The sequence below is a fragment of the Athene cunicularia genome (genome assembly GCF_003259725.1).
Source record: "Athene cunicularia isolate RWA chromosome 4 unlocalized genomic scaffold, athCun1 chr4_part2, whole genome shotgun sequence".
Taxonomy (NCBI): Eukaryota; Metazoa; Chordata; class Aves; order Strigiformes; family Strigidae; genus Athene; species Athene cunicularia.
In genome coordinates, this window is record NW_020799099.1 from 1,138,931 (window position 1) to 1,159,820 (window position 20,890).

Here is a 20,890-nt window from a genome sequence, read left to right on the forward strand (position 1 = left end):
ATTAAATACTGACTTTAACTTCACATCTAACCTCTTCTTCAGTCAGCAACTTGGCTGATCTACCCTAATTTTCCATCAATAACAAAAACCACAAAGACAGTGGTCTTTTATCCTCATGCAAATAACTGCAATAGTTACCAGTTCAAATTAAAATGGTATCTGAATTTAAATTATGCACAGACATATAGGGCATAAATTAAAACTTCATCAGCTAACTTTTTTGCTCCATCAGAAGCTAATTACTAAACAGGGCAACAAATTCAAGGACCAGATGTTTGTATTCATTTTATTAACTGTTCATCATACTGTATGTAACTGGTAAAGAACTCCATATACAAACTTTAAGTCAAGTGAAGTTTCAGCAATCAACCACCTCACAATCAATGCAACGGCTGTTACAGAAACTAAGCTATAACTTTACCTACTCAAAACTGATGTGAATGATAGTTAAATTCCTATCGACAAAACTAGTACAGGTATTTTAACCTTGGAGGCTTTGCAGTGGCCCTGTCTTTTCGGCAGCTATAAGAACTTCTGTCTCATTTTCCAAAAGTGAAGCTTATGTAGTTGTACTACTTATCTGTCCTGTTCTAATTATTTTGGAATCCATAGAGTAACCTCATCTAAAATGTTGGGGGGGTGGGGGTGGAATGCATTAACAGTAAACATGCTTTTACAATTTTTGCGGTGAAAAAGACAGCAAAGAGGAATATGGAGGTTCCAGTTACTGTCTCTATAAAGTAAACAGGGGTACAATTTTCAGTCATTTACATTTTGGTTAATATGCAGTTGCTAGTACATCAGCTGATGCATGTACCCAGCATATCAAGCAGGTCACCCTTCAGCCCCAATAGTGTGTGCACAGCTCCAGGAATAAACTATCTTCTGCTTAGGATAGACATTAGAGGACAGAATGGCACAGGGAGCACAGAAAACAAAACTTTAAGAAACCTCATTCTGAGGAAATGTTTGTAAGCAGTATGTTTTAATTATGTGACAAAGAATTCTTGGTTCATAATAAAGATTAGGGTATAGAAATTGCATGTTTGTTTGTGGTGGGGTCTTTTTTAGTAACATGGCTCTGTAACTGTCAAGGGCTCTGATTCTGTCAGAAAGGAAGTATCCACAATTCCTAGAATACTAAATTGGATTTCTTGCTGATCACAAGCTTGCAGATGCTGCTCAGCAAATCTCAGAATTAGGACCAAATTTGATTCAGACTACAGATGCTTATATACTTTAAATCCAATCACTATGCAAATCATTATAGCAAGGCAATCCCAGCAGAGTTTTCTGGGAACAACAGAGTTGATTTAACAAAACTGGAATGGACATTTGAAATTACAACCTCATAGTCTACCACAGATTCTCTCTCACGCCCTGTGTGAACTTTGATAAGAATTTTCTGGTTTCAGTTTTCAAATTTACTTGCACTCAATACTGCTTGATTCCAAATGAGCATTCTGTGCTGTATGGTACTATTCATTGAAACTTATGGCCTGACATATCTTATCATAAAAATTAATATGCCAGGGTGGATAACAGGTGGCGTCAGCTGATTTCTTAAAAATACAGCTCTTCCATTGTGCAATGTCTCCTCACACCCAGCCTTTCAGACCCACACATCACTTCACACTCTGCCAACTTTTAACCCTTAGATATAATCTTCCATAACAGGAGCTTAAACAAACGTGAAGAGCTTCAGACTATCTTCTGCTTCAAAAAACCTCATAAAATGTCAAATGAAGGCTTGTAGGCCTTTCTGAAAGCTGATGATATGTGTGCAAGCAAAGAAACAGTTAACCTTTTCACCAAAAAAAGCTCAACATATTCCCATTTCCATTTGTGAGAAACAGATGACTTATACTCAGCTCAATCAGTGTCTGACAGCAATCACAAGCTCCTTTACTGTCACTCCTCTAACAAGACCTAAGATTCTTAAGTGATTTCTAATGCAGATAGAAGGGCTCAGGGAACATGGAACACAAATCCAATGGAAACTAGGCTTCACAAAACAGCTTGTAATTAGCGTGTTCTAATTAGATGCTGAAACACACACAACCATCCACAATTAATTCTATTAGTGATATGGCTTAGGGAACATCACAACTGTTAGAAGAGACACAAGTGTCCAAAAATGTGAAAGCAATGCTAGGTGTCTCCCACTATGTGGCCTACTGAAAAACAAAACACTTATCTTGTATAATACCCAGAATTTACTTTAAACAGTCCAGTCCTTATGACCATAATTAGTAGAGCTGCTGAAAAAAATAGACAATTAACTTATACCTATAAATGCCTGGTTTTAAGAGCATTATATTCAATATTTTAAAAAAATCATTACATTTGTCATTTAGCACCATCTTTAATTAAATCATCTTTCCCTGAGTGGAGAAAAAAAAAATACAGGAGATGTTTCATGAAGTTTAAACAGAGCAGACAATTCTAAAATCCAATTTTAAGGGTTGTAATGGCTAAACCAATGTTATGAGATGTTGATAGACAAGCTAAACAGAGAAAGGAGAGAAGTTGCACAGATCTTTGAACAAAGTTCTACTTTAAGGAGATTATTCTGGTCTTGCTAATCAGGAAAAAATGGGATTTCAGAAGAAAAAAAAAACAGGCGATGAAAACTATAGAGGGCTTTCAGAACACATTTAAGAATCATGGATGGAAACGTTAATAAGCAAAGAGGGAAATTCAGCATCTCACATTACAGTGAAAACAAAATTGTGTGAAAACAGGCAGTGCTTGTGATGTAATCTATGCAATAGTCCCCATTTTAACAGATAAATTACACATAAGCAATGCTATCATGATTTTAAGCACTTCAGCATTGTAGACTCAGGAGGATGAAAATAAAGACTTGGCACTGTGATACTAACACATGCAGAATGTGATTACTTTTTCCTATATCATTTACTAAATCTGCTAATTAATCTGGAGAGCCTCACCCAAGCATCAAATCCACAGATTAACTGAGATAGAAAGCAGTCAATTTATTTCTCTATTAAAACTAAACAGGTGCAGAAATCAAAAAATAAATTTCCACTTCTCATTAGCTCAGATATTCTTTTCCAATCCTGAATGTTAAATCTCAGTAAATCTTGACACCTCAGAGATGCAATATGTGGAAATGGACTCATGTCTGAAGGAACTTCCAGTATATAAAAAAATCCCCTTCCTTCAAAGGAAGCAAGTACTTTACATATGAGCTTCCACAAGGCCAAGTCCTGTACTTGGGCCATAACAACCCCCTGCATGGCTACAGGCTTGGGGAGGTGTGGCTGGAGAGCTGTCTGGAAGAGAAGGATCTGGGGGTTCTAACTGACAAGCAGCTGAACATGAGCCGGCAGTGTGCCCGGGTGGCCAAGAAAGCCAACGGCATCCTGGCTTGTATTAGAAATACTGTGACCATCAGAAGTAGGGAGGTGACAGTCCCCCTGTACTCTGCACTGGTGAGGCCACACGTGGAGTATTGTGTCCAGTTTTGGGCACCTCAATACGAGAGAGATCTCGAGGTGCTGGAGCGAGTGCAGAGGAGGGCAATGAAGCTGGTGAATGGCCTGGAGAACAAATCCTGTGAGGAGCAATTGAAGGAGCTGGGACTGTTCAGTTTGAGGAGTAGGTGGCTGAGGGGAAACCTCGTCACTCTCTACAACCACCTGGAAGGACATTGTAGAGAGGTCGGTGCTGGGCTCTTCTCACAGGTAATTAGTGACAGAACAAGAGGGAACGGCTTTAAACTGCAACAGGGGAGGTTTAGACTGGACATTAGGAAAAAATTTTTCACATAAAGCGTGGTCAGACAGTGGAACAAGCTACCCAGGGAGGTGGTGGAGTCACCATCCCTGGATGTGTTTAAGGGTCGTTTAAGATGAGATGCTGGGGGATATGGTGTAGGGGAGAACTTGTAGAGTAGGGCTGATGGTTGGACTCAAAGATCCCAAGGGTCTTTTCCAACCTCAATGATTCTGTGATTCTATATGCCAATACATTAAACTGTAGTAGTTACCACTTTTCCCTGACCCGATGTCCATGTCTCTGTTCCTTTCTTTACATTAATACTCATTCAACTGAAGTTTATTTTAGTTTAGGGTTTTTGCAGGTGATTTGGTGTTGGGTTTTTTCCCCCCTTTTAGAGAGAGGACCTGGAGTCAGGGTTGGGTGGGGAAAGGGCTTGTTTGCTTCATTATAGCCAGAGTTGTCTACACTGACTCACCTTGTGGCTGGAAAAATTCTACTGTGAGCACAAAAGGGATATTAAGCCAGAGGCATTGGCAAGACAAAATGCTCCCTTTTAAGAAGCAGCCTACACTCAACTTTCAAAACAATCTTTCATCCCAAAGATTTCACTAATGACCATCAATAGTATCTGAATAGATAAAACATCACCATTTCCTACCCTAAGAACAATATTACTGCATGACCTGACAGTTTGAAGTATGAGGTCCCTTAAAGGAAGATCTGACTCTCTTCCTCTCAACACATTATATCAACAATTTAAAAATTCAAGTAAGATAGTCAGATCTATTTAACAATATAAAGAAAACATTATTAACACTAGTTTGAGCAGTGATCTGTGATATACTATTATCACTTCACCAATTGTCCTCAAGGCAAGAGCCTGGAGAACTGATTAAAGGGACACATCAAAGAACATTAAAGGAGCATAAAAAGCCACCGTGGCATAAGCTACTCAAGAGTTCAGAAGTGACCAAGTAGATACTTCTGCAGCCCCATATTTCACATTTAGCTACTTGTCTATGAATATACGATCCTACACCACACTGAACTACATATATCATACGAGCTACCACATTTATTTTGTAATCTCATTTCACATGAGGAACAGCATGCAGGGAACGAATCTCCTGCCAGCAAGATTTCTGCATCTATTGCAGTATCTGGGAAGATTATCCAGAACAAACAAACAAACCCCAACCAAACAACCCACACAACCAAACTAAAAAAATGAAATCACAGTTCAGTAACTTGAATGATATCTTGATAAATGAAATTGTATTTCTTTCTCTAGCACAGAATTTTTATGTGATATTTGCTAAGTCACTGAAACCTAACTTTTCACAACTGGCCACTAAATGTAATCACATTCCATCTCTATAACTTTATTCATCAGATTAAAATCTCCAGTACAGCTTAAAAGCAATAGCAATGAGAGGCTAGTTATGCTCTTCATAGTCCACCAGACTACAAATTTAGCACTTGGCTTTCACAGCGATCTGCTAAGAGCAATAGAATGTGAAAGTATTCTTGGATCTAAAGAGAATACCCTGTAGAAGCCATGAACTTATTTCCTGGTTGATTTTGTTTTGGGTTTTTTTTTTCCCAGCCCTATCTCCATTTGCTCTTTTCTCTCAAAGCTCTTCCCCTTGAATCTCCTGGATGTTTTGCCAGGCCAGGTCTACTCTTCTGTACCTTCCCTTAGGTTTTCAACCATGTATCCCCAGCCATCCTGTTTTGGTTTCTTGTCCAGCTGCTGTTACGTTTTATAAACTTTTCCAGAATTAGTCTTCCTTCATAGCTCCATGTCTCAGCCTGCGTTTCACATCCCCTCTTCATATCATGATTCACACTCATCCCACAATAGCTAAGACTGAGCTTCCCAATTTCCTGAATTCCGGTAGCTTTCTTCTTCCACTTCTTGTTATCTTGGTTTGGTATGAGATTTCTGAGAACATCAGCAAAAGAGTTGCTTTGACCCTCAGCTGTAACACACAGTTCTAGTATAACTTATAAGTAATGAGGAACAACTGCATGGAATTACAAAACAATTCCTTCAGTTGTGTTTCCAAATACAAGAATAGCTACAGTGTTTCAGACCCAGAATCCACCTAGCACAGTGGCCTTCACCTGTAAGTAGATGCCTGAAGACGAGTAAGAACAGGAAGCAAAGAAAGCATATGCTTATCCTATAACACTCCCAAGATGTAATTATTTTCAGCTAAGGGGATTTCTTTAACCTGATTTTCTATACTTAAAAACCCTATCTTTCTTTCAAGTACCTTTCACAGTCTCCCACTGAGTCCATAGAAGCTTCTCAAACACACAGTGACAATACATTATGATAAGTACCACCCTTCTCTTCTCTGTGCGTGGCACTCCATATGATGGTTCATCCAAGTCAACCCCCATCCAGCTTCTTTACAATTTCATCAATCCAAACTATACACCAATTTGTAGCTCTCTACCATATACTCAAACTTTCTCTTCCAGGTTGAAGACAGCCCTAAGCCTAACCAACAGATGCTCATAAAAAAGAGCATTCCTCATCACATAACCTGTCACTGGGAAGCAGAAAGACTGCACAACACTCAACACGTTCAAGTCTGGCAGTTCTACCTGCCAGTGGTGTGTTCCTGCTCCCAGCAGAACCTTCAGAGAATTCACCTGTCAAGCTGCAAAAAGCTCTTTTGAAGTTTCTGAAAAGCTGTTTCACAGAGATTACAAAGACTCATCCTGACAAGAATATGGACCTCTCGCCACGTCTCAACATTTCATTCCAGAAGTCATAAGAATTTAAGGAGGTACAAGACCACATTTTTGACTTCTGACATCATAAACTACCTTCCTTTGAAACAGCTAAGGAGTTTGCTGATATTAAAAAAGGTCTGAAGTAGGTACCTGGCATAAGAGGTTACAGAACACCCTGTTAACATTTAGGAAAGTAATACACAACTTTAAAACAAGAACCAATTATTTAAAGTGCCAGGCACAACTAAATATAAATACCATGGCTGTACAAGCTATAAAGCACTGAGGAAGAGAAAGTACCAGTTTCCAAAATGTTTAATTTGCTGATGGAAGCAAACTCAGCAGTGAGATGGTAGCAAACCAATTACATTGCCTAGAATTAAAGAGATGAATAATTTTATGACAGCTACTACTGGCACCAAGATATAAACTTCAATGCCTGCAATGACTGAGTTCAAGCAAACAAACTCATGAAGGGAAATACAAGATAAACTGGCAAAAATGCGTCCTACAGAGGGAAGTTCTGTATTTTACAGAGGTGACACCTGAAAATTCTTTTTTTTTCCTCCTCAATAATCTGTTGCATACACTAAGAAAGCCACTGAACTAGTCTGGCTAGGTTGATATTTAAAACAGCAGTGAAGGCACAGTAACATAGATTTTATTTCAGTGCTATTTTAACACAATTTAGTTAGTTCTGGTTTGCCATGCGTAAGAAAACATTTGTATTCGCAAATAAGCTACAAAACTGGCAGAGGGTATTTACACACACACTCAGTGGTAGTCTATAGCATTATTTCTAAAAATGAATCATGAACATATTTTAGTATGTTCATAGCTAGTGCAGATACAAACAGTGCCTCCTGAGCCATCACTTAAAATCCTCCCACAGAATCTGCAGCTAAGGCTTTTGCTTGTTTTAAACCAGAAGAAAGAAAACAAGCAATGCCAAGCAGTCTGCTCAGACAGAACTAACTTCTAGAACTGAATTTTCCTGATAATACTGATTTGGTATTCCAAAAGATGAGACAAGTAGATGGAAAAACGCATAGCTGTGATACATTTGATGTTAACTTGGCATTGATCTCACTGGGACTATCTATATGAGCACATGTATAGCTGTTTATACAACCAGTGTAAATAAGGGTTCTATAATCAGGCTTAAAGCACTTCCCAGTACTTCTGCTGAAGCACTGTTCAGAGACACTGTAGTAAACTAAAGCACTCACTGAAAGCAAAAGGGAGGAATCATCAATAAAATAAATGCAGGTTAACTATCAAACTTTGTTAGCATTATTATAAACATACTATAATTAAATGCAGTGAAGTCCACTTTAGAGATGCTCTGGCAGTGTGAAAGAATAGTTTTAAATTTTATGTACAGCAAATTATGCAGTGTGCTGTTCATATCTGGGAAGTATTTTACATGGTTGGAATTTAAAATACCAAACCTTCTCAACTGTGCCCTTCAGAGGCACAAAACACCTCAACCTGGAAAAAAAGAACAGCAAGCAACACAGTACTTAACATCCCATTCATCAGTATTGTATCATCATAGTGCTGTGCAGTACAAATATTAACTGACTGGCATTTCTCCTGAGTTAACTAGAACAAATAATACAGTAGCTATGTCAGCCATGATAAACAAAACGTACACAATCCAGCATGATGTTAGAGTTTACCAGCTCTAACATCTGACCTGGCATATTAGAGAAGATTATCAAAAAAATATACAAAGACATGAGCAAAATTTTAGTCCCACTCAGAGCTTTTGCATTAAAAAGTCCCACTGTGCAGTATTAGATTTTATATCTACCATACCTGACAGCCTGAATTTCTCCATCTTTGCATTTAAGACATAAATCACTTTTTCCAGTAGGACACACTACTGCTCGTTTTCTTCAAAGAAAACTTTCTTTTTGCATTTTTGCACTGAAGAGCAAAAATTTTCTGTCCCTCTTAAGCTACAGTTTTCACACTGTTTCACATTCTTCTCTAAACATCACTCCAGAGTGTTCGCACCACTCAAGCCTCACCCTTTAAGAGGTGCACCACCTTTTACAAAACAGGCTGTATTTTTTAAAAAATATTCCTTCAGAATTATATATAGCCTTTGTGGAAAGTTTGCAAGAGACTATCCAAGACATTTGTTAGAGAAAAAAAAAACCAAAACAACAATCATTTCCTTATCACAAAGTTATATCTTTTATATAACAGACTGACAATTCATGGAAATTATCTTCTGGTTTTGGTCTCAAAATTATTCGTAAAAACACTTGTGTAAAAGAAATACTAGAACTGTTACTACACAAAGTGGCATAGTGTTTCTTTTGATAAAGGTGTCTCAAGAAACAAAAAGAAACCACCATCAGCTTGACTGAAACATCTTTTTTCTAAAATCAAGGATATAGTAAGAAGTAACGGATCTGGCTAAGGATAACCAGGCTAGTAGCACCAAGGCATAGTTTTGATAACCTTCTTCTTCCACCTAGTGGCAATAAGCATAAAAAACAAGGTCTTTGGGACTGCAATCATAAAACGTTTGCAAACACCCTCTGTAAAGATCTGCTGACCATTATAAGAAGGAGTGAGTCGTGCACAATTCTGGTTTCCATGGTTAAGTTCACAACTAATAAACATACTATCACAAGGAGCTTAGAAATGCACTTACAAGACAGAATTGTTGAAACAAACCTAAATCCTCTCTACAGGCATATTTTTATTCACAAAGTTTAGGGGTTTTTTTTCCAGGTTATTCAGTCTGATTATCTTGGAAGAGGTTGCCACTCCCCAAATCCGCATTCTGCCTCAACTGCTCAAGTATTTACCAAGAAGATCTGAAAACAAAAAAACCCAACAACTTACAGCAGAACTGCTCAGCATTTCATCAAAATTAGTAAATCAAATACCACAATAATATAAATTAAGACAGCTAATTCTATTGTCCTATAGACAGGAGGGTGGCTGTAGCAGAATATAAGAACTAATTAAAAGTTTTTGCTGAATTACCCAGTCACTGTGGAAAAAAACATGCCTATTTGTATTGAACACTATGTAATAGAAATATATCCATTTCAACTGGAATTTTAAGAGCAGTGTTTTCAAGCTCGCACTCTGCTTCTCTTTAGGATCAACATTCTCACAACAGAACCTACTGAATTAGAAAACAGGTTAAACTAGAAGTGTATTTTGGGAGGCAATGACAAGCTGATACTATACCCTTGAGCTTTCAGCTAACCCTGGCATTAAACTTGAGGAAACTCCATCCTTATCTTTTGTGGGAGTTCTTCTCCTGAAAAAGGACAGGAACAAGGGAATTATTTCCTCAAATTAAAAAAAAAAAATATTAAAAAGCAGCACTGAAAACATGCTTGGATATTTACCACGTCTGGTATCTGTTATCAGCAGGACTAACAAAACACAGCTCCTCATACATTTATATTTTATACATACACTCTGTCTCCTAAGCTTCTTACCTTAAGATAACACTGGGGCATAGGCCTATGAAATCTAAGCTCACTTCTATGACAGCACCTCTTATCCATTTAAGTTCCACATATTTCCTAGCTTCCTAATCAAAGTCTAAAGGTAAGAGGTTATATGTACTACACCTGAAGCTAAGCATGCACCAACTGCTTCAGGTACTGGGCACTACAACTGCAGGATAAAGGCTGAGAGATGATCTCTCCTCTTCCTCAATTTGGGTGCTATAGCGAGGAAATGCCTACAGCTGTTCATGGCCACACATTTTGCAAGAATCCAGTTATCTTTCAAGGTTGTCTGTTACTCAGATTCAGCTGAAATTGGCCAAGGGATTTAAAATTGTTGTGGTAGTGGGGGAAAAGATGATGACAACATTGCTAGAAAGTCAAAAAGGTAGTGATAACCCAACAGCCTCACTTCCTTAGAAATTCTGGCTAAATATGGTAAAATAATTAAAAACTGCCACAACATTAACATTTTCACATGTGAAAATGTCACACTTAAGGTTATCTAAAGCCTTTGCAGAGCTAAAAAAAGTTAAATACTGTGCACTCTCCAGTGGGTATTCCCCCATTTCCAAAGTAATAAAATTCCTGCATCATAGACTTAGTATGTCACATTATGTAACTGGCACAAGGCCAAATATTATCCCCAGGAAACATGTGAGACAAGTTGATTTTTTTAAAACTTTTTTTTGAGCAACGAAGTGCTCACAAGGTCGAAGTATTCAAATCCATTTCAAAGCAAAAAGGATTTGCGGACAGAGTGCTTGAATGATCTATGCTTTCTATCATGCAGCTCTGCATTTTATGAAATTGATATCCTACATGAAGTATATCCAGTGTGACAATTTAGAGAGTTTATCTGTATTATTCTTGATACAAGTTTGACATACAAAAACAGCACAATGCTGAATGCCTATATATATGTATGCATGCAGATACACACATACACTGAGTTAGACTGGATTGAATCACATTCCTTCTATACCAGGATTAATAATAAATGAACATGTACTTAAATGGAACTCATGCAGAATAGAGTTTGTTTTGTCTTTTCCTCATGTCATCAAGAAAGGAGAGGCAATTCAGGAAAGACAGCTACAACTGGACTCCACAGTGTAAAAGAGAGCCTGGTTAAAAGCATAATCAAAGCGAGAAAGCTACAAACTAGCATGTCGTATCAATGAACATTGATACTCATCCCTGCAAAGTTGTGGGAGCTTTAAGTGATGCTGGCAAGCGTTGGACTGTCCACTGATGAGCCATGAATTCACTGCTGGGTGCCAAGACACTGGGCTTCCATCTAACATATGCCTTATGCACAGACTCTCCCCTACAGTAAGTTCCTACCAATGGATTAATTTAAGTTTAAACCTTTAGAAACAAGTCAGTGCACAGGTTCCAACTCTGCAGTCCATGAACCCATAGGGAAACCTTTTGATGAAAGCCAGCACCTACAGTTCAAACAGACTCTTAAAGCTTAGAAACATACAAGTGAACCAACTGATATCAGTGTGGAGTAGCACGGGTCTCGAGTAAAGTCAGTGTGGTAATTCTCATTTTCAGAAGCACCTAGCATTACATTTTGTACTGCAGAGACAATTATTTCACTTTAAATTACTTATTTAGGGAAAGTAATCTATTTCCCTCAAAGTTTATAATTTGCTTTCAAAGTCAAATGTGAAGTAGTCAGTTTGAAGTGGGAATGAATACCAGATGAAGCTTCTGAATAAATAATTTGATTTACTGTCCTTTACATGCAAAAACATCATTCATCATGTGAAAACAATCTTTGTGAGAAAAACAGTAAGCTCATTTCCAACTTCTGCACACACTGTTTTGACAAACTGCTTAAAATAATATCTAAAAGTTGAGTGAATCTTTCTTTTTGACCAAAATTTCAAAAGCAGCTTTGAGATGTCAGTATCTAAAAGACATTTTTAATCAACATTTACTGGATTATTCAATATTTCAGACTGATGTCATTCTTTAGAAAACTGTATATGGATTGAAAGTAGAAAAGAAACCAAACAATTGAATGTACAATATTTACAATTTTCAATAGATGGCACTTTATAGCAAGGAATCTGTAACATCTAATTAAAAGAGAGCAAAAACAACTGGATGGCTGAGTGCATTGACATGTCAAAGTCTGCATATGAAAAAGCCTAATATCCTTAAATTTGAAAGTATAGTTCTGTAAAACTTAAAGTACATGGAGAGAATCTAAAGCCAGACAAAACCTCTGAAGTAACATTCTAGCTCAGACAATCACACTGAGATGTTCTTCACAAACGCAGGATATACCCATCCTTTCTTCTCAGGCAGAATTTACAGGTAGAGTTAAATTTAAAGACAGCAAAGAAAACATGACCATCAGACTATGGTTATTACTGCATACAAGCTCAGGAGAGAACTGAGAATCCTTTTAGTAACATGACTTAGAGTGTGCAGTCTTGTGCAATACTTTACAGGCATTTTGATATCTAAAGCTACCCAGAAGTTTTTTAGAACCATTTATGAGCTAAATAAACAAGAAAGGCCTGGGAACATTTCTGCCTCCAAGTTACAACCCAAGTTACACTTTTAAGTCATTTGTCAGTATTATCTGCGTGGAAGGTATTTAATAACAAGACTCACAGAAGGCAACCTGAGAATGATAACATTTAAAGAAATCCACGGGGAACAAATTTCAGTTACCTAATCGATAGTTACAAAGTCACTCTTCTTGGACATGCACAGAGAAAGGACAAAAGGCAATGGACTGAAGGTGCAGCATGGGAAATGGCAATCAGGTAACTTTTCATAACAGAACTAGTTGAGTTCTGAGCAAACTCACCTAGCTTCAACAATAGCCCTGCTTTGAGCAGGATGTGAGACTTACAAGAACATCAGTCCGTTACAGGAACTTGTAGGATTCTAAACTGTTCAGTAGAAAATGCTACCCAAAAGGATGAGACCCCGCACCATATCCTCAGAACATAACTTCTGAAAGATACTTCCTCAGTTATGACTGAGCCATATTTTCCTCAGACTCCCCAAAAAAATTTTCCTCACAAAACTAGAGACGTGACCACCTTTTACCCTGTCATGATGACATTGCAGCATGATGCAGGAAGTCCTCTTTCTAGTAAAGGACTGAGGTCTGACTCCTCATTCTGAACTAAACCAAAGAGGTTTGATTTTGAAGTCACCTATTTTTCAGCTGTAGGGAGTGGTTAGTGGCTAAGCGTTCCATTTTGTAAACTAATTTATGTAAGATCAAGTCAGCAGCCACAACCAAGCAGCACTTACTATGCTAGACAAAAAAAGGAACATCGCATTTGTAAATCGTGTAAGAGTTTACAGATTAGATGTTACCATCTAACAGTATTCAGTACTGTTGAATTCATGCCCATATGTAGAAAATGTAGGCACATACCATTAGAGACCATTCCAACGTTACGTGGCACGCAAACAAAATTCTCTTATGCCTGAGCTGAATCCTTAAGGTGATGTGACAAGGTCTTGAAACAAACAAGCTTTTGCAGGCACACAACTGTATCAAAAGGTTTTACTGAACATTATTTGTCCCAGAAACATTTCCTAGAATATATAAAACCTTCTGTAAATCTATCCTCTAAATATCACTATGAATTCCACACTGAATTTGAAGCAGAGGTCTGCTAATAAAATAATGCAGATTAAGCTCCCCCTTCAGCACTATTGCAAGGGAAAACTTCAGGTGTAGGAAGGTACAGGAAAGGATAGTGTTATATCTCCACAGCATCTTGCAGTGCAAATACTGGGCCACAGAATGCCATGATAGCTATACTCTTTTCTGTTCCTGAAGGAGGCATTCTTTCTCCTGATTGCAATCAAAAAATTTAGGCACATAATCTCATTCAACAGCAGAGAAACAAACAAGCACCAAACACAGGAGAAATGCAGCAACTACAGGAAACTGAATGATTCCAAGACAGATATTGGCCTTGTCAGGCTTAGAGTTCTTATGAAAACACAGTTGTAATTTTAGCATTTTTTACCCTTTGTTGTTAAGATTCATCTCTTGCACAGATGAAAACCTGCACACCCCAGCTAAACTGAAACACAAACCGTTGCATACTTCATATATTTATAATCAGCTGGCCCAGATACTTTACAGTTGGTTTTAAAATTGATCAGTGATTTTGGTGTCAAGGAAATCTGATGTTTACAAACTCCTCTCAGAATGAGTAAGTTGTTTCCACACAGCTCCATCCAACCCTAATGCTATAAAAATAGATGTCTCAATTCATTTAATTAGTGAGACACTTCCATATATCTGATTCAGGCTGCTGCCAGTCTTCTCCCATTAGACCTTTCAGGTTCAAATCCTTGAAAAATTCCAGGCGATGACTGCAAAGAGAGGAGAAATAAACAAAAAAGTTGTAAGTCTTGTAGTATGTGTCTTAATAAAAGGCAGTATTCTCAATAGGTTGAATTAATCTTTATTTTCAGGTTTTCTTGGATAGGAATGTAATTAGCATTCCATGTGTTCATCTTCCAAATCTTGAGTTTATAAATAAAACACACTACCATGTTTCTGAAAATCTAGTATTGGAAAACACAGGGCAAAATCCTCAGCTATGAGGAAGTACCATACAGCATAAAGTGAAGGTAACAAAGTGCTCACCTTTTAAACTCCCTCAGCTTAAGTTGCCTAGAACTGTGGTCAGAGCAAGAGCATAACAATATCCTGCTTTATGACTTATCCGCACTCCAGTAGATAAAAAATTTACAACTCTGACCAACTGAAAAGTCGTATTACAGGGTTATCATTTCCTTACAGAAAAGAGGAAGACTGAATAGGATAACGAAGGTACTAAATATATTTTTTCTGTATGACCACAAGTCTTGTTTTCTTTAAAACATTTTGAATCAGTTCTTGCTAAGAATTTCTCCTTTAGGCTACCATACAGAAACAACAGAAGGAAGACACTGCAACCAATTGCTAATTAATACTTACATCAAATAACTGCCAAACAGCAGGCAGAACATCTGACACTACACTAATCATTTAAAAAGGTAAATGGAATGTCTTGTTAGGAAGTAGTTTTTAAGAGTAAAGACAAACTAAGAGCAATGAAAGTAGCAAGAAGTAACCTCTTCACATAATTGCATCCACTACTCATATCTGAAAAAGTCAAGGGGTTTTTTTGAAGGAATACTACAGAAAAAATAGAAATAATCCCTTCCTGAAAAATAATACAGGCATTCTACAGTTTACCACAGAAAAGAAAACAGAACACTGATAATGTATTTCATTAGCAGTAGCATTTTTCAAAATAAACACTTGCAGAAGCCAAGTTTTTCTTAAATAAAGGCAAAAAAGAGTGACTTACCTAAAAATTACCTTACCTGACTGTCATTATGTTGAGTAACAAGTTTGCATAAGAACTACAGTGTACCCTCTAGAGCTAGTTCATTCATACAAAATGCCCAGAAGAAGACTTTATCAAATCATCTCAAGCCTCACAGTCAAAGAAAATAAACTGACCCTAAGCACCATTTAAAAATCAAGATATTCTAGTTTTCCTATTGATACTGGGTATCTTTTTATTATACTTTTCAGTTTAGTCTGCCTTTCCAATTTTTTCCATAATATGAAAGCATCTGTAGTGTTGAGGTTGTTTAGAACAGTAGGGGAGAAGCAAAAGTGATTTCCTGGAAATTTATGGTGAAATTAACACTAAATGGCATTTCAGGACATGCCGGAGGCAAGGAAGGAGTAGAACAACCCATCCATGAGTTTGCTGAGAAAGGTGATAAGACAGATGCCAATGGTGCCGAATGCATCATTTTCTATGGACCTAGGGGATAACATAGAAATCAAGCACTAATTACAGCTATCTGCCACAATGCTTTACACAAAGCACAGTGCCAATGGAGCAGGGGCTAAGCAGTGTAATTAAAGTACTCAATCTGCAAATCAGATTAGCTTTCTTTAAGTATAGTGCAGAATACTGCAACCACACTACAGAAAAACTAATTATATGCTTACAAATCTGGTTTCTGTCCTTCTTGTAGTTCATGTCGAGGCACAGGATGAAGCGCTTCATATTGTCTCTCTTCTCCTGAACCATGAATTGCAAATGCATTGAACTTGTTCGTACATGGTGGAAAATAATTCCACGGAAGATGAGCTTTGCCCTCCCATTTGGCTTTCATTCTTGTCACCTCAAACTCTAAAGGAAGTTCTTCCTGTTAAAAGAGGAAAGAAAAAAAAAAAAAAGAGGTACCATCATCCTCCAATCAGGCAACAGGTACCTACAAACAATTAGGTTTTCTGTACGTTATGAACGTATGTGACCACTTACTCTCCATACTCTTCTTTTGCCAGAAAGCAGCAGCAACAAGTGTTGTCCATGGCTGTAAAAAAAAAAATCAGAGCACAATTTTGTTAAAATGATACCAAGTTATTAGTGTACTGTTCTGCCACAAATATGTACATTCCCCATATTACAACAATTTCTGTTCCCAGTCTTCCTCATACATATATCTTACAAAAAATGGAAATGCAAATTAACATTTTTCAGAGTGCTGTACTTACGGACAAAGTTCAACTTCTAAATACTGTTCCGTTCTGTCACTCAGGAAAAATGCTTCTACAACTGAAAAAAAAGGCTGTCAGTCTTATGTTCACTATTTTGTAATATACTAAGACCTTCAGATCCCACTAAAACAATTTTGGTTTCATGATTTTTGTCCTGTGCCATGCCAGAGCTTGACTAGCTGTGTACATGCTACTGACAGCTTCCTAGCTATTCAAATGCTGTGCCATAATTATAACTTCAAGAGCTCTTATTTTTAATGCTTATCATCATAAAGAGCTTTATAAAGCACTGGACTAATTTTATTTACCTATTTTAGCTTTGGAAACACTCATCTTGATGCAGCAGTAAAATGGCAAGTCTACTAATGTTAGCTGTCCATGGAGTAAGAAAAGCATCAGCACACAGCTATTTCACCTGGAGTGCTTGCTGTGAACAAAGCTGACCAAGACAGAGTGATCCTAGTCAATCATACTCACAGCAGGCACTCCAGGTAGAGCACTTAAGTGCAGAAGTCTTATGTTTGCTGGTAGCCTGAGGACTCAGAGCACCAGAGACCAGAAAAAAACCCCAACCAAACAAAAAAAGGAACAACACTTACAGCAGAGCACACCCCCCACAACTAAAACTACTAAAACCCAAAAATAGTAAGGAAGTGTTTAGCTCTTAAATGTTATTTCCCTGTGGATGGCTGATACTTTGGACAGGGATTACGGTACCAGGTGTACCTTAAAGCCATGTGTGACTGTTGAATCACCTTTCAGGAACACAAAGTAGAACTAAAATGGTGTTTCTCACAGCAATTACATTAGAAAGCTTTAGTTAGAATTATGATTAGATATGACTGGTGACTTTATTTTTACATCACCCTATTTAGTATAATAATATCAAAAAGGCGCTAACATTGTTTATGTAGATCTTTAATCAGAATAGTTCAATAATCAGAAAGTAGAGAACTGCTGGAAACATTAAATTCTTGTGTTATTCAAAGCAATGGGCAAAAGTGACAGTATTGACAGGAAAACAGTATTACTACAAGAATATTCCCTGTTCCATTTGGGTACAATTTTGAATCATATTTTATGAGCTGCTATTTCTTTGTTTCACACCTTCCTAGTCCTCAAACAGACTTTACAAAAGTGATTAAAATAGACATATACTTTAGCTATTGCTCTACTTCTTAAAGCAAAAGTAGACCTTATCTGAAGGATTTCACTTTTATTTACCTACTGCAAATGCATTTATAGATATTTAAATATCAAAATAATTTTGGGGCATATATGTCTAGACTCTGTTATTCCACAAGTAATATCAGTAACCCACAAACTAAACTTGAGTGCCTACAGTATTGACAGGATCAGGAAGAGTCGATCTCACCATTCTTGAAATCAATCCAGTTCAATGGACTCCATTTCTTTATGGCCACCACATGATATAACATATTTGCTTCTTTTCCCAGTCATTTGTATCATTGCACTACTAGAAAACAATCACTCACCTTGCCTAGGCAGCAGTACTAGGCTTGAAAATCAATTCATCACCTCAAAAAAGAGCATCACTCTTGATACAGTTTGGGGCAGTTTTCAGATTAATATAGCATGATGCTTCTAGTTACTTAAGGAGCTGTTTAAAGGTAAGGACGTAATTACAGCTAAATTCTTTCTCAAACTGCTCAGGATATATGAGAAAAGGAAACTTTTATTTTACATTTCAGATCTGATCTTTAAAAGCAGTGCTGTGACCAAAGAAACCGAATTAGATGTCATACACTCACAATCATTTATTAATTTGAAAAAAATAACCATCACAGACTCTTAAACAAAGACCAGGCATATAAACTACCAGTGCCTACACAAATCAGATATATTGGCAGCAGAACAGTTACACTTACCCTCATAGTCCCACAGTCTACTAAAAGGTTTCCCTGGCTCTCCAAGGGGTGCTGGAGGGTCATTAAAGAAGGGAGCATTAACTTCCATTAGCAGTCCTGCCTTGTCCGACTTCAGCCCAATCGTTACTGGCTCATGGCTCACAGGTAAACCATCCCATGTGTGCTTAATTGTAAATTCCATCTTCATATACTACATTAATGAGAAAGGAAGGTTCTGTCCAAGAAGATCTCAGATTCCATTTCAGTACCAGCTGCACTGTTTGCTTAGCCAGGAAAAAAACCCACACTTTTGTACGAAGACAATCAAATGATGTTTTTAGACATCAGAAATACTGAAAGAGTTTAGCTGTAGAAAGCAACTAAACAGTTACATGAATGCTTTTCATAGATTTTTATACCCCCATGGTGAAAAACCACTAGTTCTACCAAACTTCAGGCATTCCAACTATGTACCTAAATAATCACGTTCCAAAAACCATCAGAAACACTTATCAAGAGAACAGATAAACAAAAAGTCTATGATGAAAGTCAATATATAAAAGTCAATGATTTGGTAACACGACAAAAATAGATTGAGAAAAACCTTTCATGAATCTGAGATGCAAGAAAATGAAACAATCAGCTAAAGCTCTCCTTCGCAGTCCCTGCAAACCAGCCAAACTAAAGGATTTCAAAGAAACCTGCAAGCACATCTTGTTAAATACACTGAATGTTTGCAGAGCAGCAAGAATAGAGAATACCACACTCCATCAGTCGTTATTACTCTGAAATAACACTACCAACCTTAAGAATAGCCTTAACCTATTTAATGAGCAAAAGAACCAGTGGATCCCAGTTTCCAACAAGTTTATAGCCCCCTACCCCTCCCCTCCTCAGTATTATGAGTTGCTTCTTATCTCCACAAAAGTAATCCTTGATTTGTTCCCTTACACATCTCCCAACCATACAAGAAGGGAACTTGCAGTATGTAGCCTGACTCAGAATTACCCACATGCTGCTAAATCCTGTGACCAGAGAGGTGCTAGCTCAGTAACTAGGTTGTAACCATGTTCCTTTCAGTGGGGAACACTAAATTGGGTTATTTCACCTCTACCCAGAGACCCATTTTCTTGGGACTCACAGTAAGGCAAGTATAACTTACCACAGTCTGCAGGTGTTGGCAACAGGTGTAGTACATGAGACAGAATGTAATCACACGCATCACACTTCCCTATATGCCACAGCCTTGCTCTTATGACACACTGTGTCTCATACCCTCTGCTACAGTCACACCAGACAGTTTCCCTTCACTGATGTTCACTCTGAGAAGCACCAGACCTCCTCTCTTTGAGTTCAAGTTGGAAAAACAGCTAGAATGATGTTAGATAAGTAGATATAATCACCATCAAGGAGATGACAATGTCAGCAAACTGTAACAGATTAGAGAAAAATCTGAAGCAATAGATTTTAGTAATTAGACATGTTAATTTAAGAAGTGCAGTTAAAAAGGTAAGTCAAATATTGGACTACTGCTTTTGACAAGTTTATATTTAAATAAACTGAAAACTAATTTAATTCTTATGTCACTATTTTAACTGTATGATATGCTAGACAAACATCAGATGTACTTTATTCAAGAGACCTGGGATAGCCTTAGAAACTATGAGCGGCTCTACCATCATTAATGTTCACTCCAACTCCAGCGACAAGTTTCTGGAAGCAAGATGACACAAGTTGAAAGAAATCAGCGTGCAAAGCATGGGAAGGGGAAGTCACCCAACAATTCCCTAACAGCATTCTTAGGCCAACAGAAGTGGGCTCATAGTCTAGTATTAGTAGTAACTCAAACAGGCAAAGCTAAATCATCCACAGTTTAAAACAAATAGAGAGAAGTATATTAAGCAAGTAGAGTGGCAACTATTCTGCAATCATTACAGCGCATATATAGAGCAGCGGGGCGGGGCGCTCAGGCCCCAGCCAGCCCCGCGTCCCCCCTCACCACCAAGGGCAGAGGCAGCCACTGCTCCCGGGCGCTGCCCGCGCCTCTCGTCCCTCCTTACCGAGGAGATTTGCGTCTGCCACCCCAAACCCCATCGACGCTGGTAACAAGGGCAAAACCAAGCAGGAAGTCATTACACTGGTGTTTTTCTTAATTGCTCCAAGAGGACTGTGGGGAACTTGGAAACCGAGTAAGAGACAGCAGCTTTTACTGTAGTTACGACTTCATTACCAGACAGAGACGGAGCTCCCAGAGGGCTCCAACCTGTTCCCGGTTTCTCTTATATCCCACCACCCCCCCCGCCCCAACAGCGACGGCGGCATTTCCTGAAGCGGAGTTTAACGCGCAAACGCCTCCTATGAACTCGTAAATTCCATAGAGAAATTGAACAAGGGGTTTCTCCTTAGACCTCCACATATTCGTCGCGACAAGGAAAAGAAACTCGGCTCCCCAGCAAGCGCCTGTCTCT

At 38.0% G+C, this 20,890-nt stretch overlaps 1 protein-coding gene across 2 annotated transcripts; it reads right to left on the reverse strand.

Annotated features, from left to right (window-relative positions):
- Nucleotides 1–11,683: 11,683 nt before the first annotated feature.
- On the reverse strand, nt 11,684–20,876 carry C4H4orf33 (chromosome 4 C4orf33 homolog). Of its 2 annotated transcripts, XM_026848190.1 has the most exons (7): nt 20,831–20,876; nt 20,773–20,774; nt 18,444–18,633; nt 16,552–16,612; nt 16,319–16,370; nt 16,003–16,202; nt 11,684–14,357 (listed from the first exon to the last, which is right to left on the reverse strand). In XM_026848190.1, exons 3-7 carry the CDS (start codon nt 18,628–18,630, stop codon nt 14,258–14,260), a joined length of 600 nt encoding a protein of 199 aa, XP_026703991.1. In that variant the 5' UTR covers nt 18,631–18,633; nt 20,773–20,774; nt 20,831–20,876; the 3' UTR covers nt 11,684–14,257. The 2 variants fall into 2 exon arrangements, with proteins under 2 accessions (XP_026703991.1, XP_026703990.1); XM_026848189.1 differs by lacking the exons at nt 20,773–20,774; nt 20,831–20,876 and adding an exon at nt 19,826–19,858.
- Between the last annotated feature and the right edge of the window lie 14 nt (nt 20,877–20,890).